At 51.6% G+C, this 25,000-nt stretch overlaps 1 protein-coding gene across 1 annotated transcript in view; it reads left to right on the forward strand.

Moving 5' to 3' along the window:
* nav2a (neuron navigator 2a) overlaps nt 1-25,000 on the forward strand; it is a gene marked incomplete at its 5' end in the record, with an annotated part of 83,275 nt that overhangs the window by 9,861 nt on the left and 48,414 nt on the right. Inside the window, 7 exons of the mRNA XM_079737028.1 lie at nt 2,388-2,460; nt 2,872-3,100; nt 6,772-6,908; nt 14,175-15,525; nt 17,025-17,125; nt 17,429-17,537; nt 19,171-19,629. Of these exons, the coding sequence (XP_079593154.1) occupies nt 2,388-2,460; nt 2,872-3,100; nt 6,772-6,908; nt 14,175-15,525; nt 17,025-17,125; nt 17,429-17,537; nt 19,171-19,629 (2,459 nt within the window). The remainder of the gene's footprint in view (nt 1-2,387; nt 2,461-2,871; nt 3,101-6,771; nt 6,909-14,174; nt 15,526-17,024; nt 17,126-17,428; nt 17,538-19,170; nt 19,630-25,000) is intronic.

Here is a 25,000-nt window from a genome sequence, read left to right on the forward strand (position 1 = left end):
GAGGGCTGCACCGGCTCACGACCTTCTGATGACTCTAACCCTGACTCTCCCCCTAACCGCTCCCAGGTCCCTCTGATGAAACCTGCGTCTTTAAGAGGATTATCATTATTTGGTCGTAATTGGTCTTCAGTTACAGAGATCCCCCCGGATACGTTTTTTTGGCTGAATCTGAAATCGTACTTTTTTCCTCCACGCAGTCGGAGGCGATAATGTGAAGAGAGGGCACTCACGGCGTGAGAGGACCCAGAGCTATAGAAGGGAGGGATTGTTCTTTTCAACCCCGCTGAGAAGCAGGACATTGGCGTATCCCGTCAGGCCTTACTTCTTACGTCGGAGCGGGTATGATATCAAAGCAGGTGTAGCTGTCTAGCTGTTAACGCTACAAAGTCTGTGGTGGTGGTGGTGGTGGTGGTGTTGGTGGCGGTGGTGTTGATGGTGCGAAATGGCCCCTTGGTTGACCCAGTTAGCTTTTCGGGGGTCCAGTTTATGATTTGGTATTCCGACCGGGGGATTTGAGAGGAGGGGTGCTGGTGTGTGGCATATTTCCACGAGCGAGAGTGTGGAATTCTCAGGGGGTGCCCTTATTCCACGACTACAAGCCTCCCCCCTTCCCTCTCCCCCCTTCCCTCTCACTCCCCCCCCTCACCCCTTCCCAGGGTGTTAGTTCCTCCGTACAGCTGGTCCGGGGGTCAGAGGTCAGCCGAGACGACAGCAGGTCTGTCTCTGGCGCGCTCCTGTGCCCCCACTCCTCTTCACTGTGTTAAACCCCACTGCGCGCACACACTGGCACACACTGCAACACAACTTTGGCGACGCGCTAGGCCTAAGACGCTGGGCACTACGCAAACAAACTAGAATGGATGCCGGCTCGCGCGCTAGCCTTTTATTTTTGGCTACCGACAGCCGGTAACCGCGGGGCCTCCAGGGGCCACGGTGGGTCAGGCTATTTCCAGCAGGCACGTATTAAGTATAATGGTGTAGTTAATCTCTTGATAGTGGAACACTCCCAGTCACAACCCACACGCACACACGCCTCCTCCTGCAAGTGGAACTCTGTGCATGTGTGTGTGTGTGTGTGTGTGTGTGTGTGTGTGTGTGTGTGTGTGTGTGTGTGAGTGTGTGTGTGTGTGTTCGCGTTTGCATCCATTATGAAGCAGTTTGACGGTATCACGGTTCTGTGTGTGCCTGTAGGTCTGTTCGTGCGTGCGTGCGTACGTGTGTGTGTGTCCATGGAAGTAGTTCTATGTGTATGTGTGGGTTTTTTAGTTTGTGTGTGTGTGTGCATTTATATCCATTATGAAACAGTTTAAAGCTATCGTGGTCCTGCATCTCCTCACCCTCCTGGTCAGCTTTGTTTACACAGCGTGCGCTGTGTGAAGCGCACCCTTGCCAACATTGTCCCTGGTGGTGTGTGTGGGTGTGCCCCTGGTCCTTCGTCAGGGGCACATCTGCTTGAACTCTTAAACCTATGATGCATCTCCCGGCCTGTGCGAGAGGGACATTTCAAAGGGGATTGCCCACCTGGCCCTCAGCCCCATTTTGAAGCGCGTCGCGGCGTTTGCTGTGTGTGCAAGTAACCGGAGCCCAGCTGGGATGCCCTGTGTGTGGTGGGCTGTTTGTCTTGGTTTGTTAACCTTTGGACGTTGCCACCGCTGACGCCGCCGCCAGTGAATCATCTGATGGGGTTTGCTTTGCGGTCCCCACAGGCTGTCAGCAGCCAGCGCACAGGTCACGTGGCGTGATAGGCCGCCGGGCCTGTCGCGTCCCTCTCCATAGATCCTGTGAGGATCAGCTGGGCTGTGATGAAGCAGCATGGCGGTCGCCATGACGACCGCCTCCCTGACAGCGGACCGCTTGGGTTGTTTCGGGGGCCTCTGTTGTGGGCGTTGTTTGAATGCTGCTTTGAATATGTCATCAGATCGCAAATCATCTGTGGCGTCGCGATGCCAGAGATGGGCTGTTCCTTCCTTTGAAAATCGCTTTGAATGCTAATCATGCTTTAGTTGTTTTTATTGAGTCATTCCTATTTTTCCAGTGTTTGGTATTTAAAAATATTTCCGCGCAAACACAAGGTTTTGGCAGTCACCTCTGCATCACAGAAAAATATTCAAATCTGAATGGAAATATTCTGGCTTGTGTGTGTTTGTTTATAGACTCACTCTGCATTCTTTATCTCTCTCTCTACCTTTCTCTCTCTCTCTCTCTCCTCTCTCTATCTACTTTCTCTCTCTCTCTCTCCTCTCTCTATCTACTTTCTCTCTCTCTTTCTCTCTCTCTCTCTCTCTCTCTCTCTCTCTCTCTCTCTCTCTCTCTCTCTCGCTCTCTAACCAACTAACTTTGATCTTTCTTTCCACTTCTTTCTCCCTCTCCCTGTCTTCTCGCCTCAGATTGAGAACATCGATGCCTGTCTCAGTTTCCTGGCAGCTAAAGGAGTCAACATCCAGGGCCTGTCTGCCGAAGGTAAGACCCTTTACAGGCCGATCTAAAACCCATGGTTAGACACCAAGTGAACAACCCCTCAAGGCCCGAGACAGTGTATGAAGTATTGACTTCTCCAACCCATGGTTACTTTGGATGAGCCGGTACTTGTTGTACATTCCTAGTTTGTTTATAATGCTTTACTGCTGTTGTACTCTCATAACCACAGCTTTGTATCATAGCTCCTCCCCAGACTCTAGCCCCTGTGTTTCATAAGGCCTCTGATATTATTTGACATTTAAGGGAGGTAGGGCTATGGGGAAGTATCTCAGTGAAACAGGGGAGTCATTGTCCTGCTTTTTTTTCCAACCGTGGGGAGCAGCGGAATGTCACACAATCTGCACCTCTAAACATTCATCTTCAATTCCTCTTCTCTCCCCCGAAACCCGGCAGAGATCCGCAACGGGAATCTGAAAGCCATCTTGGGCCTCTTCTTCAGCCTGTCTCGCTACAAGCAGCAGCAGCAGCAGCAGCACCAGGCCCCGGCGACACGGACGGAGGGCGCGCACCCCCCCCTGAGCCAGCAGAGCAGTGCCCCCGCCCAGCTCAGCCAGCATCCGCATGGGACCACCGCCCCGGCGGCCCACACCCAGAGAGCCACACAGGCCGAGATGCAGTCCAGGTACGTGCACACGCGCAAGCACGCACGTGCAGTGACACACGCACATGCATGCGCACACAGACACACAAACAAACACACACACATTCACTCTCCCACTTCTCTCTTTCTCTCTCTCCCCCCAACCCTCTCTCTCTCTCTCTCTCACCCTCTTTCTCTCTCTCCTCGCTCCCCTGCTCTCTCTTTCTCTCCCTCTCCCTCTCTCTCTCTCTCTCTCTCTCTCTCTCTCATGCTTTTTTGGAAGATTTCTTCCTCAAAAATATGTCAGATTTGTTCTGCTTCTGTCTACCTTGATTTCCTGCATTGCTTTTTCATTGCGTCATCACGTTTCACTCACTGTCACTGCTCCCGCCCCCCTTGTCTTATCTGTGTGTATTACATCTGACATTGTTTCACTTTCTCTCTCTCTCTCTCTCCCATGTCTCTCCTTCTCTTCCCACGCCTCTTCTCTTCGTCTCCTCTTCGTCTCTCCTCCTCCTCCTCCAGGGATGGCTCACAGAGTAAACTGCTCAGGTTCTCTCTCGGGCAGAAAAAGTCTTCTAGGTCAGCTCACCATGCCTGTATTTGTGCGTGTGTGTGTGTTTGTGTATTTATGTGTGTGTTCGTGTATTTCTGTGTGTGTGTGTGTGTGTTTGTGCATTTCTGTGCATGTGTGTGTGTGTGTTTGTGTTTATGTGTTTCTATGTGTGTGTTTGTGTTTATGTGTTTCTATGTGTGTGTATGTGTGTTTCTGTGTTTGTGTGTGTGTGTGTGTGCGTGTGTGTGTTTGTGTATTTCTGTGCGTGTGTGTGTGTTTGTGTTTATGTGTTTCTTTGTGTGTGTGTGTGTGTTTCTGTGTGTGTGTGTGTGTGTGTGTGTTTCTGTTTCTGTGTTTCTGTGTGTGTGTGTGTGTGTGTTTGTGTTTATGTGTTTCTTTGTGTGTGTGTGTGTGTGTGTGTGTTTCTGTGTCTGTCTGTGTGTGTGTGTGTGTTTTTGTGTTTCTGTGTTTCTGTGTGTGTGTGTGTGTGTGTGTGTGTGTGTGTTTCTGTGTCTGTCTGTGTGTGTGTGTGTGTGTGTGTGTGTGTGTGTGTGTGTTTCTGTGTGTGTGTGTGTGTGTGTGTGTTTGTTTGTGTGTGCCCCTGCTTGCACTGCTCCTCCTTTCACCTCCTCCTCCTCCTTTCTCCACCTGCCACCCCCCTCCTCTCCTCACCTGTCACTTCCCGTTCCACCAGTAGTCCTGGACACAGGGGGAGTGGGGGGGGGGGGCTTAGACGTTTGCCCTTAATCTCAGACGGCGTCTCTGCTAATGATCTTCATCTGATCCGACGCACCGGGCGCCACTTTGGTCACCGCACTTTTCGGTCTGCGATTAAGGCCAAACGTCACCGACTGCACTAGAGAGAGCCTGCATGTCTGTGTGTGTCTGTGTTGTTTGTGTGTGTGTGTGTGTGTGTGTGTGTGTGTGTGTGTGTATTTCTGTGTGTGTGTGTTTGTGTTTGCCTCGGGCAAATTGAGACTCAAAATCCCTGGCTCTCTTTGTGAGAGATGCTCCTCTCTGTGCAAGGAGCCTGATTGGGCATGAGTGTTCAACCGGCTGTGAGGGACCTTTAGATAACCCTTCAACTGAGTGTGTGTTTGTGTGTGTGTAGCGTGTGTGTGTGTGTGTGTGTGTGTGTGTGTGTGTGTTTGGTCTTCTGTGTGTTCTTTTTGTTTGCTTGTCTGAGTAGCATGACTTGTGATATTAATAATTAACTAAATGGAGACCGAGGCTGTTTCTGTGTCTTCATGCTGGGGTTCCGGGAATGGATAGCCTACTTCCAAGTTGTCAAGACATTACAGAATTATGGCGACGCAAATGTTGTGTAACAGAGCTTATAGCTCATGATTAATGATTAAAACGGCTAGTACACTTCGCACAAAAGATTAATTTGACCTTTATTCACGTTTTTCCGTTACATATTAATGTCTTAGAAAGATAATTTGAATGGGGATGTTTGCATGCTGCCCCTCCCAAATTCTGTTCTCACTGCACCTGTGTTTTGACCGGCGCCATCCAAAATAGAACACTAGCTCCACCCTGTGGTCAGATCGTGTAACAGCACAGGTTTGTTATTACGGAGCAGGTGCATCCATTATATATGTTATGATACAAAATCTAAACTGATTAGCTTTTGTACCAGTCCATATCATATAGCTATTAAATGTTTGAGTTAGGATATGTTTTACTAAAGTACCTGACTACAAATATTTACCAAAATATTCAGATGCAATGCAAATAATATCAATAAGGATAATAGCAAGTAGCAACGTAAGTATAACACCTTTACTACTGATTATACTTATTGAAACAAAACTTTTTAAGGTAGAATGATTTATTTTTTAAAACATTTACTTTTGGAGGAAGGCAATGGCTAAATCACACGGTAAGTCAATAACAGATTGAATCTCTGTTTACTGTGATTAGCTAGATAAATTCCCGCCACTCAATTTAAAAGACATACAGGAAATCACAGTTTTAAAAAGGCTAGGCTGGGTGTTACAGAAGAGGGCAGGAAACATATGCTTATCAGATCCCCCCTCCGCACGCACGCACGCACGCACACACACACACACACACCATCATCCAACACCTTTGACGACGTCACTAGCAGCTAGTGAATTAGCATTTCATAAGCTGAGCTCAATGCCCCGACGCCGCTCTGTCTGATTTCCACATGCCCGCCACCCCACCCCCGCCCCCGAACTGGGGAGATTAGCCTTATGGAATCAAGGAGAAATCACATGTACTTAAGGCTTATATCCACAGCTAACATATCCCCCCTTCCATCCGTTATGCGCTGATACATGCGTGATCCAGCTGAGGCCTGTTCAGGACTGATTAAATACACACACAACACAGTCACATCGTCGCGGCGATAGGGAGGTGTTAGGTGTGTACACCCCCAAAGCCGTGGAAAGCCGGCCAAACCGCAGGATGCAGGATCGATAGCGAGCGGGAACAAGTATAGCTCCAAGCTGCACGCTGTAACTTTTCCACTGAAGCCATCACTTTTGTTCTACAGTATTTGAACGACTTAAGCGAGACGCTAAGGTACTAAAAAAGCTACAGAGCACAGGTTGGAATTGTCCTGATGTCTTCTGTGTTTCTCTTCTACACACAAAGACACACATACACAGACGCAAGCACGCACACACACACGCGCACGCATGTACGCACGCACACACACACACACACACACACACAATTCCTCGAAAACACAGACACACAAACACTTACACACATACACTCACACAATTGCTTTCTCTCTCACAAACACCGACACGCACGAAAGCACACACACACACACACACACACACACACACACACACACACACACACACACACACACACACACACACACACACACACACACACACACACACACACACAGACACACAGAGACTGTGTCCCTGCTCCCAGAGCACTATGGATTAGCCTGTGGTAACGACGTTACAATGCCACCAGGAGGGAAGACGGAAGGGCTCTGAGAGGATGCATGAGATCACACGGCCGCCAGCGTCCGTCTAATGGACCGGCAGCGCGTCCGTTGCACCCCGGCGCCCGAACACTAATGGGCCTGTTTGTTTGTTCTGCTTCTGACAGCTTCAAACCCGTGTTGCTATGAATCTAAGCTTCCCCCCCCCCTGCCCCCCAGACTTCCCGGTCCGACAACCAGGGTGTCCACTGCAGGCGGTGACATCGCTCCCCCCCGGGGGACCGTGGCTGGCCCTGGCAACAGACGCAGCCAGGGCTTCACCGATAAGACCAAAGCCAGCCTGCACACGCACAAAGGTGAGTCTCCTGCACACTGTTGGTGTGTGTGCGTGCGTGCATGTGTGTGTGTGTGTGTGTGTGTGTGTGTGTGTGTGTGTACGTGTTTGTGAGAGAGAGAACGATTGTGTGAATATATGTATGTTGATCTGTGTTTGTGAGCAAATTTGTGTGTGTGTGTGTGTTTGTGTGGGTGATTTGGTTTGTGTTTGAGAGAGAGATGGTGTATGTGAGTGAGAGAGGGCGATTGTGTGTGTGTGTGTGTGTGTGTGTGTGTGTGTGTGTGTGTGTGTGTGTGTGTGTGTGTGTTGGAGGGAGAAAGCAATTGTGTGAGTATTTATGTATGTGTATGTGTGTCTGTTTGCGAGCGTGTGTGTGTGTGTGTTTGTTTGTGTGTATGTGTGTTTGTGTGTGAGTACGATTGTGTGTTTTGTGTGTTGGTGAGAGCGTGTGCTTCTTTGGTGCGGTTGGTGTTTGTGTGTGTTAAGAGTTTGGCTCGGCTTGACATGTCCACCCCAGAGCCCCAACACATCACAACCTCCGCCTGGCGTCCCCGGAGCCAGCTGCAGCAGCAGCGGCGGCGGCGGCGGCTCGCTGGCTCTGGATCAAAGCAGCTGGCGGCGCTGCTGCCCGCTGATCACACAGGGATATGCCTTTTCATTTCAAATGGATGACTCCACAGAAACAAAGTTGAAATGCACACACCCCTGATAGGGTTTTTAGAGGCTCTTATCGATCTCGAAAATAGCTGGTTTTTTTCCCCCCTCGCAGGCAGAAAGGCTGTAATAGGGCCTCGTAATGTCTTGGGTCCTTTTCGGAAGCGCGTTGTGGAGATGAATGTGTTTGGCAGCTTGCTGTGTCAGGCTGGCATGTAAGCGTACTCGCTCCTCTGCTCTCTCTCCTGCTCTCTCTCCTGCTCTCTCTCCTGCTCTCTCTCCTGCTCTCTCTCAGCTCTCTCTCCTGCTCTCTCTCCTGCTCTCTCTCAGCTCTCTCTCCTGCTCCTCTCTCTCCGGGCTCAGGGTTTATGTAGACTGTGTTTGTTTTCAGCATGTTGCAGGCTAAACTCATTGCCCTTGCCCCACACTCATAGGGAGAGGGAGAGGGAGAAAGGGGGAGAGAAGAGGGGAGAGGGGGAGAGAGAGAGAAAAAGAGAGAGAGAGAGAGGGAGAGGGAGAGGGAGGGAGAGGGAAAGAGGGAAAGGGAGAAAGAGCCTCTGCATAATGGATGATAAATTAACCAGGTTTTTAACGTTTGCTTCCACCAGGTTTGATTTTATCGCAGTGATGTGTGGTTCATTTGAATATAGAATTGTAAGTTGAATTGCAAGTTGTGTCCTAGTGGGTGACCGACCAATTGCAGACCAAATCTGTTCACCTTGTGTGTGTGTGTGTGTGTGTGTGTGTGTGTGTGTGTGTGTGTGTGTGTGTGTGTGTGTGTGTGTGAGCATACAAGTATACATATGTGCAGGGCTGTCCAGAGCAGCGGACAAAGTGATTGGCATCAGGTAGGCGGATGAGTCACCCAATCGTTTTCCCCCCTCATTGCTGCCTTGCTGGTGGGTTGCCTCGCTAAGTCCCGCCCCCCCCCCCCCGACCACGATCCCACCAGCCTCAGTCCCTGTGAGGCACAACACTTCTGCTGCTCTCTCTGTGGATGGACAGGCTCCGTCTCTCCCTCCCTCCCTCTCTCTCTCTCCCTCTCTCCCTCTCTCTTCCACTCTGGGCTGCTCCGCTCTCTTTCTCTGATGCCGAAATCTGCAGCGTCAATGAGGTTGGTCCCCTTAAGTTTCTACCGAAGGTCTGAGCGTTGCTGGTCGTCGCCCCTCTAGATTTGCTGCAGTCGTCGGGCTTCCAAGTTTGTTATTGATTCTCTGCTCTCATGCATGGGGCTTCAGGTCAGCTTGGTGCCGATGCAGGACTGTGCTGAAGTGTTCCTCGACTGTGTGTTTTGCTACTTTTCTGAACAGTGGAGTTGCTGTTCCAGGCAAATAACCTTATTTATTTGATTGTTCTCAACAAAGTTGGCGTTTTGTAAAAGAGTATGTAACGGGTCACTCGAGTTTTCCGTAAAGGTTTTTTCCTAAATCGATGTTCCACTCCAGACCAGCTGCAGAGAGAGAGAGTGGGAGAGAGAGCGAGCAGGAGAGGGAGTGGGAGAGAGAGAGAGGGAGCGAGAGAGAGGGAGCGAGAGAGAGAGAAAGAGAGAGAGACAAGAGAGAGAGAGAGAGACAATAGAGAGAGAGAGACGCGAGAGAGGGGGAGAGAGAGTGAGGGAGTGAGAGAGAGAGAGAATAGAGAGAGAGAGAGACGCGGGAGAGGGGGCGGGAGAGAGAGACGCGGGAGAGGGGGAGGGAGAGAGAGACGCGGGAGAGAGAGCGCGACGTGAGAGACACCTGTGGCCTCCGCTGTCGAGGACTCCCAGCCTCGCTCTGTGTCAGTGGTTGTGACACAGCGGAGTATTCATGTGCCGATTGTCGTGCTGGGCGTCGTACAGTGCGACAAACAGAGCACGGCTCTCTGCCTCGCTCTCCACTAACACAGCGTGACACATTCTGCTTGTTCGCCGGATGACATAGAGGAAAGGAAACACAGGGTGGGATGAAAGAGTGCAGTGTGCCTGCATCTGGGTGTGTGTGTGTGTGTGTGTGTGTGTGTGTGTGCGTGTGTGTGTCCGTGCGTGTGTGTGTGTGTGTGTGTGTGTGTGTATGTGTGCTTGTGTGTGTGTTTGCGTGTGTTTTTGTCTGTGTGTGCATGGCAACAGTTCTTGTTGACTGAATGGAGGTCTGATGAGCAGCAGAAGCTTTATAAAGTATCACTCCGCACCACAAAGGCAGTGTCCCACGCAGCACAATAGAGGTTGTCAGGTTGTGTGGGTCGGGAGGCTGAAACCTCAGAACCCAAGCAGGGCAGTCTATTTTAGTTTGGGGGAAAACACAAACGTTTGATATGGACGGGGGACGAAAGAAGATTGCATGTCTCTGAGCACATTGAGGGCAGCTTAGCGTACATGTCATTACATGTAACTTCAGACTTCCGACCCCTTGCCAAACCTGAGTTTAAGGACGGGATTTATTTGATTCGGTCTCGCTGATGTGCTCCTAAGTTGCAGAAGTTTTTTTTTTTCGATTTGTTCACAAACAAACAAAGATTCCTGATGAAAGCTTTAGCCAGGACAGACATGTTTTCTGCCAATATATGTTAAGAATAGAAACCTTAAATACCAACGATTTAACATCTCAACATCTAGATACTGTTTCACGACAATTAATAAAGAATACGAGAATATACCCGCCAGAAGAAATAGTGAATCTGTGGATTGGCTTGGTTACACGATTGGTTAAAATATTAGGATTTCTGGGAGGAACACAGCATCATTTGTTATGCGTTTGCTTGTGCACATGGCTCATGATCGCCTAGGCCAGAAGCAGGGCAGGCCCAGGTCAACGGTGTTGGCCGGTGGATTGAGTGAGAAGATTTAGCTTATCGTCTTGTGACCGCGGTGACTAACAGGAGCCTGAACGGCTTGTTAGCTAAACAGAGTCAGTCCGTGCTAACCCTGCTAATGCATTGACTTTTTTTTTCCTTCATGTGGTTGCATTTACATGAGTGTGTGCGTGCGTACACGTGTGTGTGTGTGTATGTGTGTGTGTTCGTGCTCGCTTCCAAACACAATGATTAGGTAAGGTTTAAATCGGTGCACAGCCGGTGAATAGCGCGGCGCGATTGAAGTCGCTAAGTACAACAAACAGGCAACATTTCTCCTGCGTTCTCGTCCGATTCGGCGTACATACATACTCAGGCACGTGCACGTCAACGCTCAGCGGTACCAACCCTGAAAAACATTAAAATAACAAACATAACTTAGACCCATAACAAAAACACACATCACTCCTGACAGTTAGTGTGATCAACTGTGACCCCCCCTTAAACACAAACACACACACACACAGACACACACACACACGCACACACACACACGCACACACACACACACACACACACACACACACACACACACACACACACACACTCTAACTCACTCACTCACTCACTCACTCACTCACTCACTCACTCACTCACTCACTCACACATGGACAAACACACAGACACACACACACACACATGGACACACACACACACACACAATATGCGTCACTAAGAGGCCAGTGGAGGTGCGTTTTGTCCGACCTTCACCCCCTTCAAGCATCACAGGAGAAAAACAAGCCAGAAGGACGGAAAAAGGTCAACACTAGAAACACTGAGGGAAAGTGTGAGTTCAGTGGGTTGTTCTGGAGCATACAGGAAGTGGGCGGGGGGGGGGGGCGGGCCCTGTGCCATGTGTGTGGGCCCCCGAGGGCCCTCGCACCGCTCCTGTATTTTAAACGTTACTTAATTATCATGTCTAACGACCGCGCTTAATTGAGCCGTTTAAGACTTAAACACCGAAATGCTTCCAACATGTTTGTTATCGGCAGGACGGACAGCAGAATGATCCGGTAGTTTGAGTCCAGTGCCCCACCCACTCAGTTTTGAGGTTGCTCAAGGGTCACCCCGTCACGTTTCATTAACTAGCGGCGTGTTTTATAAAAGGGTTGGAGGTTTGAATCCGACATCTGGGCCCGAGAACCAGCCTGTGTTGTGAGGCGAGTGGCTAAAGTCGGCTCCAAGCTTCTGCTGATTCAGCCCATCGGCTGAACACAGGCTGGTTCATTATTAACCAGAGCCCTGCCGGTTCCTGGCTACTGCGGTCCAGTGATGATGACAAGCACCAGCTGGCCACACTGTCCACGCTGACCCCCGGAAAAAACCCACCCTGACCCCGTTCACAAGCCCCCCGCAGTACGGGGCCGTGAGCTGGCAGGGAGGTATGCTTCCCTGTCCCTTCATCCTCGCCTCGGAGTTCCAGTCCCTCGCCGTCTCTTTCTCTCCGTCTCTCTCGGTCTCCATGTTGTCTACTTTTCCCCCTTTCTTCCTCGTTTCTCTTTCTCCTTCTGTGGCGGGCGCTCTTTGTAGCAGCAGGACCCCGTCTTCATTCATGCGCACCAATGGGAAGCGGCCTATTAGCAACTTGACCCACTTTCTTTGAGCGCTAACTGCTAGCACGGCTAATTGGACCTTAATCACTTCCTAATGGCTTCATTGTTTCAGGGCCGAGTTTGCAAAATACTGAAGGGGGGTGGAGGAGGGATAATTCCAATTAGGGTATGAAAGGCAGGGTAAAATCTAAAGTGGAGACCTTGATGATGAGGGTTAAACCAACGCGCTGAGCACTTTATACTCCCAAGTAAACGCTGCACCTGCTAGACCATCAACCATGGGAAATTGAAAATGATAGTCGAAGGCGTGGAAGAGTAATATTATGATCACGGTCACACTACTACACTGTGGGTTCGGTTTCGTCGACGAAGCTCCACCACCAGAGACTCAGGGCGGCATGAGGCTCAGGAGGTAGAGCGGGTTGACTGGAAGCCGGAAGGTTGCTAGTTCGATCCCCGGCTCCTCCTAGCTGGGTGTAGAGGTGTCCCTGAGCGAGATGCCTCACCCTGACTGCTCCAGACGAGCCGGCTGTTGCCTTGCATGGCTGACATCGCCGTCGGTGTGTGAATGTGTGCAAAAAAAGTTAGGCAACATTTTAAAGCGCTTTTAGTGGCCACTGGTTAGAAAAGCGCTGGATAAATGCAGTTATCTAGGACATTATCTGGTCACACAGCAGGGGTTACGGTCTTACAGCTCAACATTAGATGAACACAGTGCTCCACTGGGCAGTAGCCCAAGGCAAGCTCCATTTTTTCCTACTGCCTTGAGCTGTCGGCTCGTTAGCTCTGGAGCAGCCTGTTGGTGGATCTTTTTGCTTTTCTCTGCCTTGCCCTGTTGATGTGTGGGGCTTTGTGTGTGTGTGTGTTTGTGTGTAGATGCGTGTGTGTGTGTGTGTGTGCGTGTGTGTGTGTGTGTGCGCGCGCATGCGTGTTCAGAAGGTCTGTAGGTGTGTGTGTGTTGCAGGTCGGTAGGTGTGTGTGTGTCTGGCAGGTCTGTGTGTGTGTGTGTGTGCACGTCAGGTCTCTAGGTGTGTGTGTCTGCCTTCCAACGGCACGGTTATGACTCATTCCACCCAGCGCCGTTGAGAAGGTCCGTCGAGACCGTTGGCCGTTTGAATATTCAAACGGTGAGGGTCCAGAAACACAGCACCTATGTGTGACATCACTCCCCCCACACACCACCATCGAGGCCTGGTCCTCCCAGTATAGAACCCCCAGCATGCTGCAAGCAGCTCGGAGCACTCGTTGCTATGGTATCCTTTGTGGGGGCAGTTGTTTGGCCAGATGTTGCTATGCTGCCTGTCGTCACTCACAACCATCATTGTTCGTTGTTCCTGTGTACATTTAACGCTGATGGTTTGAGGTTTAATGACATGCAACATCTCTGCCTAGTTTCTGCTTTGTTGCCTTTATTGTTGACATCCAAGCTCTGCCTCGATTTTGTACACGTGTTTATTCCGTTTTTACGCATCTTTTTGAAACGAAACGGAAAACTACTTCAACCACACTTGAAGTGGGACGCGGTGTGTGTCTAAGTAGGACAAGCTGTCCAGAACCCTCCCATATAAGTCCAAGCCTTATAAGACAGGGCACCGCGGCTGCCTTCTTGGTGAGGCTATAAAAGCACTCGGAGCCGCTCCTCATTGTGTTTTTATAAACAGTTTGTGATCGGCCTCCACTCGCTGTTAGCATTAAAGTGTTTCTAACAGTTGTGGTGGCTGGCCCCCAGAGAAAAGGAGAGGACGACACATCAACACAGGCAGCAGACGCCGCCGCCAAGAGCCTTATAAGGCCACTCCTCCTGGGGTTAATAAATATTGTTTCGAGCATCTGGTGTCTTCGCACACTCCCCATTCCCTCCCAGCCAGCGCGTGACCTCTCTGCCTTTTCCCTCTCAGCCCGGTCACCCTCCCCTCCCCGAGCGAGGTTCCTTAACTCACACTGGGTCCCCTCTGGCGGCATGTGACTCAGGAGGAGGTAGAGCGGGGTTGGCCGGTAACCGGAAGGACGCTAGTCCGAATCCCGGCCCCTCGAGTGTCGAGGTGTCCCTGAGCAAGACCACCTCACCCTGGCTGCTCCCGACGAGCTGGCTGTCGCCCTGCGTGGCCGACACCGCCGCCGTCGGTGTGTGGGTGTGTGCGTGAACGGGTGAATGTGAGGCAGTGTTGTGAAGCGCTTTGAGTGGCCACTGGTTAGCGACGCGCCGTACAAACGCAGTCTGTTCACCGTTTACCGTTACCCCGTGTTCGCAGAACCAGCGGAGGGCGTGGGGTCCCAGCAGCCAGCGATGACTGAGCGCACCCCGTCGCCCTCGGTAACCGCCGGCGCCCCCTCCGGCATCCCGTCCTCTACCTCGGCCCCCCAGCCTCCGGCCTCCTCCTCCTCCTCCTCTTCGTCCCCCTGCTCCTCGTCGGCCATCCCCACGGCCAACGCCGGCAGCGGCGGCGGCGGCGGCGGCAAGCCCTGGAGGAGCAAGTCCTCGGGCGGCTCCAAGACCCCCGCCTCCTCCTCCTCCTCCTCCGTGTCTTCGTCGGGCGGGGCCCCGGCCTCCGCCATGCAGGGCGGCAGGCAGGAGAAGGAGGCGTCGCCCAAGGGGGCCGCGGCGGCGGGCTCGGAGGCGCCCCCCAAGGCCGCGGGTCAGAGGTCGATGCTGGAGAAGCTCAAGGCCTTCAACAGTAAAGGGAAGAGCTCGTCGTCGTCGTCCAATGGCGCGACGGCGGCGGGCGACGGCTCCGCCCCCGCCCGGCAGGCCGCGCCCGGGTTGGTCGAGAGGGCGGAGGCGGGCTCCAACACGGACCCCCTGGAGGAGGACGAGGGGAACGCCCGCCCGGGGCTGAACGGGACCGGGAACGGGAACGGGGCCGCTCACGGAGCCCCTCCCTCCTCCGCTCCTCCCCCTCCTCCTCCTCCCACCGTCGCCTTGACAACCAGCAGCCCCAAGATCGCCTTGAGGGGCATCGCCCAGCGGACGTTCAGCAGGGCCATGACGGCCAAGAAGGGCTCGGCCAAGGGCCAGGAGAAGGAGAAGGCCAAGGAGAAGGACAAGGAGAGGGGTAAGGAGGCGGCCAAGCGCAACTCCAACCCCGACAGGGCTGAACTCCGGGGGGAGGAGCCTAGGGAGGAAGTGGCGTCCGCGGACACGGACTGCTCCGGTAGAAGGACCTCTAAAATCGGCAGCTTCATTCCCAAAGGCGGGAAGGTCCCCAAGAAGGAGAGCGCCGCGCCGGCACACAGCGGAATACCAAAGCCAGGGGCCAAGGCCCCGGGGGGGGGCGCCGGGGGCAAGGCCTCCGCGGGAGGGGGCCCCAAGGAGCCCGGGGAGAGGCCCCGGAGCATGCGGCTAGGGGGGGGTCTCGCCATGCACCGTGGGGGCCCCCTGGACAGAGACAGGGACAGCAGACACTCCAGTTCTACCTCCAGCCTGGCCTCCAGCGACGGCAAGGCCACGCCCGCCCACGCGGCGGCGGCGGCGGCGGCGGCGGCGGCGGCGGGAGGCGGAGCCACGCAGAGCACGGCCTGCAACACGGTCAGCGTGCAGCTACCTCTGACCCAGCAGCACCACAGCCACCCCAACACGGCCACCGTCGCACCTTTCATGTACAGGTACACACTCATGCACGCACACGCGCGCACACACACTCGCGCACACATGCATTGCATGCACACGCATGCGCGGACACGCGCGCACACATGCACGCGTGCACGTACGCACACGCACACGCACACACACACACGCTCACGCACTCATGTACGCATGCATGCACGCTCACACACACACACCCATGCACGTACGTGCACGCACACTCACACACAAACACTCACGCACACACACACACACTCATGCACAAAGACACACACACAAACACATGCATGCACGCTCGCACACACACCCATGCACGTACGTGCACGCACACTCATGCACACACACACACACCCTCATGTACAAATACACACAAATCTCTCCGAAACATCTATGCGATTGTACTATAAGTGGTGGATTAAGTGTTGCGTTGGAATTGTCACAGACCTTTGCAGCTAGTTTGTATTGAAACACATTTCATGGCTCTTGCTTCCTGCGATGCATTCTGACGTTGGTTTACTGAGGTGCCTCCGCAGAACAATAGCTCATCCATCACACCAGCCACCTGTAAAATATTAACAAGGAATGCGCCACTTCGGGGCTCAAACGTGTTCGTATGTATGTCCCTGTGTGTCTGCTGAGTGTACAGCATGTCTATATGTGTCAACGTCTCTCTGGGGATATGGATGTCTATGTGTGCATGCCATGTGCTGGTTTGACCCCTGTCTGCGACCCCATGTGACTATGTTTGATGAAGGTGCACGTCTAACTCATTTTGAGAGAGTCCTTTCCAATAGCATCTCATTAGCCCCTTAACCACTTCCTGTGGCTGTGGCCTGGGAATGGCCTTTCTCAGGCACCCCGTTTACCCCTTTCAGAGGAGCCCTCCCCCGCTCCCCGGACACCCCCGTCTTTAGCACTTGGGAACTTCCTCCTCCGTTGTGTACCTGTCAGATTCAATCAGCAGGCGGGTCGTACCACCTTCTCTTGTCTGATAGGGGTGTTCTAGATGTACATCTCAGGGGGTAAAGATGTCACAGGACTACTAGAATGTTTTAGAGAGAATTTCTTATTTATCTCTGTGTGAATCAAAGACATTCAACTCATTGATTTACATTTAGGGGCATTCAGCAGACGCTTTTATCCAAAGCGACTCACAAGAAGAGAAACAATATATTAGTACAATAAGGATGTTCATTGAACAAGTGCCAAGCAACTACAATGGCTAGGTTATGCTTAATACTTACTAAATTGAAAATGTTTAAATATTTAATCCGTAAAGTCTTTACTTTGGATTAGATATTTAAATATTAGATTAAATATTTAAACATTTTCAACTAAAGTATTAAGCACTCACTCACTCTATATATATATATATATATATATATATATGTGTGTATATATATCTACCATATATGCTAGTACCATACCGCCGCCAGGTCTGTCATAACACAGCTCAGCGCAGTGCGGGGGCTGTGTGTGGCCGCTGGTATCTGATCTATGAGCCTCTTGTGTTTACCAGGTCCCAAACAGACGGCGAGGACCCCCTGAGCCTGGAGCCGGGGCCAGGGGGGCGCGCCGCCGACGGGTCCCTGGGCAAGACCTCCATCGAGGACCTCTCAAGTATGTGGGAACGCACACACGCACGCACACGCACGCAAACACACACACACACGCACGCAAACACTAACGCACACAAACGCACACACACGCACGCAAACACAAACACAAATGCACACACACACAAAAAAACACAAACGCACACACACATGCTCAGTCGCACACTCACTCACTCACTCATTCACTCACTCACTCACTCACTCACTCACTCACTCACTCACTCACTCACTCACTCTCACACTCTCACACACACACGTACCCCCGACCAACCGTCTGAGTCTCTTGTGTCCCCCTCCCCCGGTCCAGGTGAAGACCCAGAGACCCGGCGACTGCGGACCGTGAAGAACATCGCCGACCTGCGGCAGAACCTAGAGGACACCATGTCCAGTTTACGAGGGACTCAGGTCACACACAGGTAGACGCCCACGGAGCGTCGCACTGAGCCATCGCCGTCTGGTGTCACAATCACGCCCCCTAGTGGCGGCCGAGTATAACAGGCAAAGTTCATCTGGCCTGATACATTTTTTCTAATACTTGGCTCGGTCGTTTCGGTTTATTTCTGATGTCTTTTTAATTGGGGGAGGCTATAACGAACCAAAACTCCGAGAGATGTTGGATCATCAAAGTGTATCGACTGACAATGTCCTGCGCGCATGACCGGTTAGGAACCAGTGGCAGCCAATCAGGCGGCGCACTGGGGATTTGACACCATGACCTGAGCCTAATGGATGATCAGCCGACTGTGTCCGTGTCGGCCTTGGAGAGGTTTGACTTTGATCGCTGGCCATGCCTTTCATGTCATCTTTGATTTCGGAATCCTCTTTGAACTGGTCCCCTCCCTGTGTGTGTGTGTGTGTGTGTGTGTGTGTGTGTGTGTGTGTGTGTATGTGTGTGTGCGTGTCTGTGTGTGCGCGTGTGTGTGTGTGCTGATCTCTGAGCGCTGTGTGGGTGCATCCCCCTGACAGGAACCCAGTGGTCTGCAACATTCAGCTTGGATTCCAGATCGTTTGTATTACTTTAGACACTCTGAGAGAGAGCTCCTATTGTTTTATAGACTCACCGCAAAGTGCTTTCATGGGGCATTAAGAATGAGTGAAAGGACTTTGGGGGGAACACACTCAGTTAATCTCAGCTCCATCTTTCACCACCTTTTCACAGTTGTGCACTCTTTTAAATCCACCTAATTTATGCCGTCCTTTCTCAGAATTTGACCAGACTTAAACCTGCACTAGCTTACTTTTCTGTAGCAGCGATTTACTCCATACAAAAATATTGAGAGAACTAGAGAGTTTCTTAAGAATAAAACCGCAATCCACAAGTAAATCCATCAAGGGAATCTTTCTCTATAAATAATATTATTCATTTAAACTCAGAAGACTGTGACTGTCTTATGAAAATGATATTGTTAGAACTGTAGCTATAACACTAGCTTCAACTTTAGCTATATCTGTAGCCAAGGGCGTAGGAACCGGGGGGGACGGAGGGGACGTGTCCCCTCCAATATCGGAGACAGGCGCATTTGTCCCACCTAAAAATTATACCGGATCTGTCAAGTTTCCGATATGTATCCCCCCCAATGTTAAACTCATTCCTACGCCCCTGTCTGTAACTATAACTGTAGCTATATCTGTAGCTATAACTGTAGCTTCCACTGTAGCTATAAGTGTAGTTTCAATTAAAGCTACAACTGTAGCTACAACTGTGGCTTCAACTGCAGCTATAACTGTAGCTATAACTGGCTTCAACTGTAGCTATAACTGTAGCTTCTGCTGCAGCTACAACCCCCGCTTCAACCGTAGCTTCAGCTGTAGCTACAACTGTAGCTATATCTGTAGCTATAACTGTAGCTTCAACTGTAGCTTTATATGTAGCTTAAATTGAGTCTACAACTGTAGCTTCAACTGTAGCTATAAGTGTAGCTACGACTCCAGCCACTAGAGGCTGCCAATTAGAAGTCGTACACACTGCAGGTTCAAACAGGCACGAGAATCCTCAGAGGGGATTTAAAGGGACCCTATTTTCCCTAAACTCCTCCTCTTTCTTCACAGCACCTTGGAGACCACCTTCGACTCCAGCGTCACCACGGAGGTCAGCGGGGGGGGAGGCGTGGGTGGGGGAGGAGGAGGAGGAGGAGGAGGAGGAGGAGGAGGTAGTGGAGGAGGAGGCCGGAGCATCCTCAGCATCACCTCCTCCCGCCCGTCCCTGTCGTCATGGCGACTGGGCCAGTCCTCCAGTCCTCGTCTCCAGGCGGGCGACGCCCCGTCGTTGGGCAACGGCTACGGCGGCCGGGCAGCGGCCGGGGGCGTGCCCGTGGGGCGCTACCTGTACCCGGGTCACCTCCGACGCCAGCTGGCCGGGAGGGGCGGGGCTCTGTGCGGCGTGGAGCTGGGCGACCGCGCCGGCGACGACATCGACCTTGAGGGCATCGCCATGGAGGTCACGGGGTACATGAGTGACGGTGACGTGCTCGCCAAGAACGTGACGCGCACCGACGACGTCACCAGCGGGTCAGTACACTATTTGCTTTTTTAAAGGGATGATATCACGCCACCAGGGGTGAGTGTGATTAGCAATTAAAAAGCCGCCGGTAATCAGCCTGTGCCTTAGTGACATCACAAGGGCGGGGTGTCCACCTAGATGTATGCTGGATAGATCAGTATACCAGCCTACCCAGTAGACTGTAGTAAATGTTGCTGATCTATCCAACGTACATCTAGGTGGACACTCCCACTAGTGATGACACTAGGGCACAGGAAAGGGCAGATTTTCAAACGGCTTGTAATGGCTAATCACACTCACACCTGCTGGCATGATATCACCACTTTAACTGTTGGTTCGGGGGGTGTGTCACCTTGTGTTTTCAGGCCGTTCACAAGAGGGCGCCAGAGGACTTATTTACAATTCGTTGCAACGTTGAGTCATTGACATCTCGTAAAATCTATGCTGCTTGCCTTCGGTAGCTCACAACATCGTTTCACCCAGAAAAGGTTGTACACAGACCCTCTGCCGCAGTGCTGTACCTGATTACCTGTTTATTTGCTTGCTCAAAGTCCATGTCCGTGTTGCAACAGGCCCCATGCATACCTCGGCCGTCCCCACACTGCAATTGAATCCTCTGCTGCTCCTCATTATGAAATTATGAAGGGAGCTAGCTAGCCCTTCAGGTGCAAAGAACAGAGACGGTATTTAGCACTCTCTCAATGACAGGGCTATGTTTAAGGATGCCTTTGTAAACACTTTAGTGTGACATTATACCAAGACAAAATAGGATTAGCTCTACGTAAATCCATTATGTAAACATGCGTCTTGCAACCTGCAAGCCTTCCAAGATTCCAGTTATATTATGGATCAAGTCAAGATTACATTTTACATTCAGGGCATTTAGATGACGCTTTTATCCAAAGCGACTTACAATAACTACATTTATCAGATGAAAGAGAAACAATATAACAATCGCTAGGTTTACCCCTTCCCCATACACAACAAGGATAGCTAGGATAAAATGCTAAACAATGTTAAGTGCTATTTTTTTAAGTGCCAGGACGTACAACATACAATAAGTTTGTAGGTTGCCTTTCCTTCGCCCCTTTTGACCTCATTTTGCCCCCAGTATCTCCCCTGCGTTGCTTCCTCTCCAGTGACGCAATGTGCAACAAACGGCGGTGATTCACCCAGGGGAGGTGTAGGGGCCTGCGTGAGATAAGTGCTCTTGAAACACTTGATCTGTTTGAACCCTGGGCCCCCGAGGAGACAGAGCCAGGAGCCCTGTCCCTCACCTGGCCAGGTGAGCGGGGCCCGGCCCCTTGATGGGAACACCCGATAGTGGATCAGTGAGCTGGACCAGTGTTGTCCGGTTGACTGGTGAAGGAGGACAGGGATGTGGGTGAGAGGGTGTGTCTCACCCTCAGCCACGGTGCACTCTGGTGACTATCAGTAGTCAACAGTCTCTCCCTGACGATGACTAAAGTCAGGTGATTCTTATTAGCGGAAGGGTGTTGGACTATTGCCTCCATTATGCGTGTGTGTCGTAACCGCGCGTGTGTGTGTGTGTGTGTGTGTGTGTGCGCGTGTGTGTGTGTGTGTACGTGCGTGTGCGCGTGTGTTTGTGTGAGTGTGACACACACACACCCAACCCCCGCGCCACCTCTGTTCATATTTGATAGAGTCAGTCTTTTGTTGCCCAGAGGACAGTGTGATTGATGTCGGTGGAAATTAGGTTTTATTCAAACGCTTGTGGTTGAGGTAGATTACCCTTAAGGCTGTGTATGATTGCTTTTGTGTCTGTGTGTGTGTGTGTGTGTGTGTGTGTGTGTGTGTGTGTGCCTGTATGTATGTGTGTGTGCTCTGGGTGGAGTCACCCTGTGGGTTAACCATTTCAAACAGACGGCGATAGCTCCCCTCCCCCTCGCCCCCCCCCAGGCCATGCAGGGCTAAGCACTACCTCCTCCCCCCCTCAGCCTACCTCCTCCCCCCCTCAGCCTACCTCCTCCCCTCCTCAGCCTACCTCTGCCCCTCCTCGTCACCAACTGGTTCTTCCACCCCAGCTCCTCGGGATGTTTAGACAGCGCGGACAAGCCGGGCTTTGTGGCATTCTCGGCTCCCATTAATCCTGTCTGGAGCTGTTGGAGAGCCTCACCGATTCGGCGGCGGCTCCCCTGATCTCTCTTGTCGCTGGTCTCGGGCTTTTACTCATCGTCAAATGAGTTTACGTGGTAGAGATCAGTCAGAGGCCCGCTGACGGAGCGACGGGAGTCAAGGGGCTGCCGTCATTGTGTCCTGCCGCGGGCTAAGTGATGTCTGCTGTTGTTTTTCTCTGAGAGACCGATTGACAGGACGACGTAGAGAGAGGTGAAGGTAGAGACTGAGACACAGAGATAGAGAGAGCGAGAAAGAGAGGTATAGGTAGAGGGAGGTGAAGATAAAGACTGGGAGACAGTCAGAGAGAGAGAGAGACAGAAAGAGATTGAGTCCGAGAGAGAGAGAAAGATACAGAAAGGGATTGAGGTAGAGAGAGAGAGTTGTTTTGTGTCCTGGGAATTTCGTGTCTGATCGTGCATCACACACTATCCAAAGCGCTTTTCTTCCTTCCCTTTCCCGACCCCTAAACCATACCCCCTTAACCCCCCTTCCTGTCAGCCCTAGAGGAGTGAATCCCCCAAACCAGCCTACCCCCAAAACCACCTTCAAAACCCCCCACCCCAGCACAGCCTCCACCTACCCCTCTCTCGCTCTCTCTCTCTCTCTCTCTCTCTCTCTCTCTCTCTCTCCAAATTTCAAATTCAAATTCTCTCTCTCTCTCTCCCCTCTCTCTCTATCTCGCTCTCCCTCCTTCTCTCTCTCCCCCTCCCCCCCCCCTCTCCCTCTCTCGCTCTCTCTCCTTCTCTCTCTCCCCCTCCCCCCTCTCCCTCTCTCGCCCTCTCTCCCCCTCAAGCAGCCAGCGACACAGGCAGGCGGACCCAGTCAGCTAGGGGGAAGCTCACTAGAGTCAGCATACCATCACAGAGCACCTGCAGAGACACACACACACTCAGCCACCTCCAACACGCAGAGCTCCTCCCAGCTTAGATAAGAAACCGGCTGATGGCCTGTAGATAGAGTGAGACCTTTCTGTTGTTTTGGCTTGTGTTCGTTTTTCTCCCTTTGAAGGGAATCCCCCTCAGCGAGAGAAGCTTGTTTTGGTTTGGACTAACCGTTTTCCTCTCTCTCTCCATGTGCGAGGCTGAAAGGTAAGTCTGGCCGCTCTAAACGATGACAGAAACCAGTCCGGGGGAAAAAAAGAGAAAGAAAAATGCTGTGAGAGGTGTTATTCCTGGCGTTTGTAGCCGTTGAAGCCGTGAAACGCACAGTTTGAGAGTTTTTAGCAACTATCTACCCTTAAAGTAGCTTAGATCCATAAAAAGCCTGCGTGAACAGCTGTTCTTCAGAGGTTGAGACCATAAACTTGTCTTGTTCGGACATGAACCGCTTTGTGCCAGAGAAGGTTATAGGTTAAGGTGTATCCTGAAAACCAGCAGGGGGAGAAAACAAATGACTGCGTAGTGTAGCTATGTGTGTGTGTGTGTGTGTGTGTGTGTGTGTGTGTGTGTGTGTGTGTGTGTGTATGTGTTTGAGGCTGTGTGCGTGCGTGTTTGTGTGTGTGTGTGTGTGTGTGTCATTGTGAGTCTCAGTGTGTGTGCGTGCGTGTGTGTGTGTGTGTGGCTGTGTGTGTGTGTGTGTGTGTGTCATTGTGGGTCTCTGTGTTTGTCATTGTATGTATGTGTCTGTGTGTGTGTGGCTGTGTGGTTGTGTCTCTCTGTGAATGTGCGTGTGCATGTGTCATTGTGTGTGTGTGTGTGGCTGTGTGTGTGTGTGTGTGTGTGTGTGTGTGTGTGTGTGTGTGTGTTTGAGGCTGTGTGCGTGCGTGTTTGTGTGTGTGTGTGTGTGTCATTGTGAGTCTCAGTGTGTGTGCGTGCGTGTGTGTGTGTGTGGCTGTGTGTGTTTGTGTGGCTGTGTGTGTGTGTGTCATTGTGGGTCTCTGTGTTTGTCATTGTATGTATGTGTCTGTGTGTGTTTGGCTGTGTGGTTGTGTCTCTCTGTGAATGTGCGTGTGCATGTGTCATTGTGTGTGTGTGTGTGGCTGTGTGTGTGTGTGACTGTGTGTGTGTGTGGATATCAATGCAAGGTCAATCTCAATGTGGTGATATGGTTCTGGGATGTCGGAATGTCTCCCAACGTGTCTGCTGTTGAAGCAGCAGCACGTTCTACAGACCACGTCATGACCAGTGGCTCCGATCCCTGTTGCGATATGAATGTTTTCCTTTGTCAGAGTAAAACCTCTGCCCAAACTTTAGAGAAAGAAGTGAAAGGCAAGGTGTTTTCCTGTTAATCGTCTGTAGCCCCAGATCAGCATGGTCGCTTGGCGGAGACGTTAATTCTGTTTGACCACAGCTCCCACAAAGGAGCTCTGTCTGCAGTGTACAGTCACACTCGCCCAGACAGCAGCATTCTGTCCCGGTCGCGAGTCCTCTCTCAACAAGACCCGAGAGAGGGGGGAGAGAGAGAGGGGGGGGGGGGGGGGGGGGGGGAGAGAGAGAAAGGGGGGGGGGGAGAGAGGGGGGAGAGAGAGAGAGGGGGGGAGAGAGAGAGAGAGGGAGAGAGTGGGGGGGAGAGAGAGAGAGGGGGGGGGGGGAGGGAGAGAGAGAGAGGGAGACTCAAGCTCTTTAACTGTAACACTGTTGCTGACGCTTATTTTCTTTACTCATTCAACCACCTAACCAAAACACACGCTTGCTGCTGTACCTTGTGTGTCATGGACTTAAGGTCCTTCCTCCAGCCTGAATAGGCCAGTCTGTAGATCTGAATCAGCAAATATTATATCAATATTGACACATGAATATTATTAGTAAATGAGTGTCTGTGAGGTTCTTTTTACAAATTAGGAATCTAGACGAAGGATCAATATTTGTAGCATTAGGTTGTGTTGTTTGAGTCTGAATGAGAATGTTTGTTTAAAACGATGTCTCGGGGCTCCTCTCTCCACTGGAAGGGCCCCAGAGCCTAAACAGCCTCATAATGCCCGTTCTATGGCACTTTGGCCGCTCAATGAATTATGTCCCATTCACATGAAACTTTCCGTTATGAGATGCAGTGAATGCCCTATTTAGACCGCACTCTTGGGGTTTATTTTTAGATCCGCTAGCACGCTGTTCGGTCATTCACTGGCTTTCTCTTCTGTCAATCATTGTGACCAGGCTCTGGGGAGGGCCGTGAAGTGTTCTTATGTTATGTTGGTGATGAAGTGACGTTTGACAATGGGCCCGTGTCAGTCTGTTCCCTGCTTCTGTCAGTAGAGCTTATTTCTTCTGAGAGATTACATCCGGCCGCCGTTCTCTTAGCGGA

Source organism: Pollachius pollachius (genome assembly GCF_949987615.1).
Source record: "Pollachius pollachius genome assembly, chromosome: 5".
NCBI lineage: Eukaryota > Metazoa > Chordata > Actinopteri > Gadiformes > Gadidae > Pollachius > Pollachius pollachius.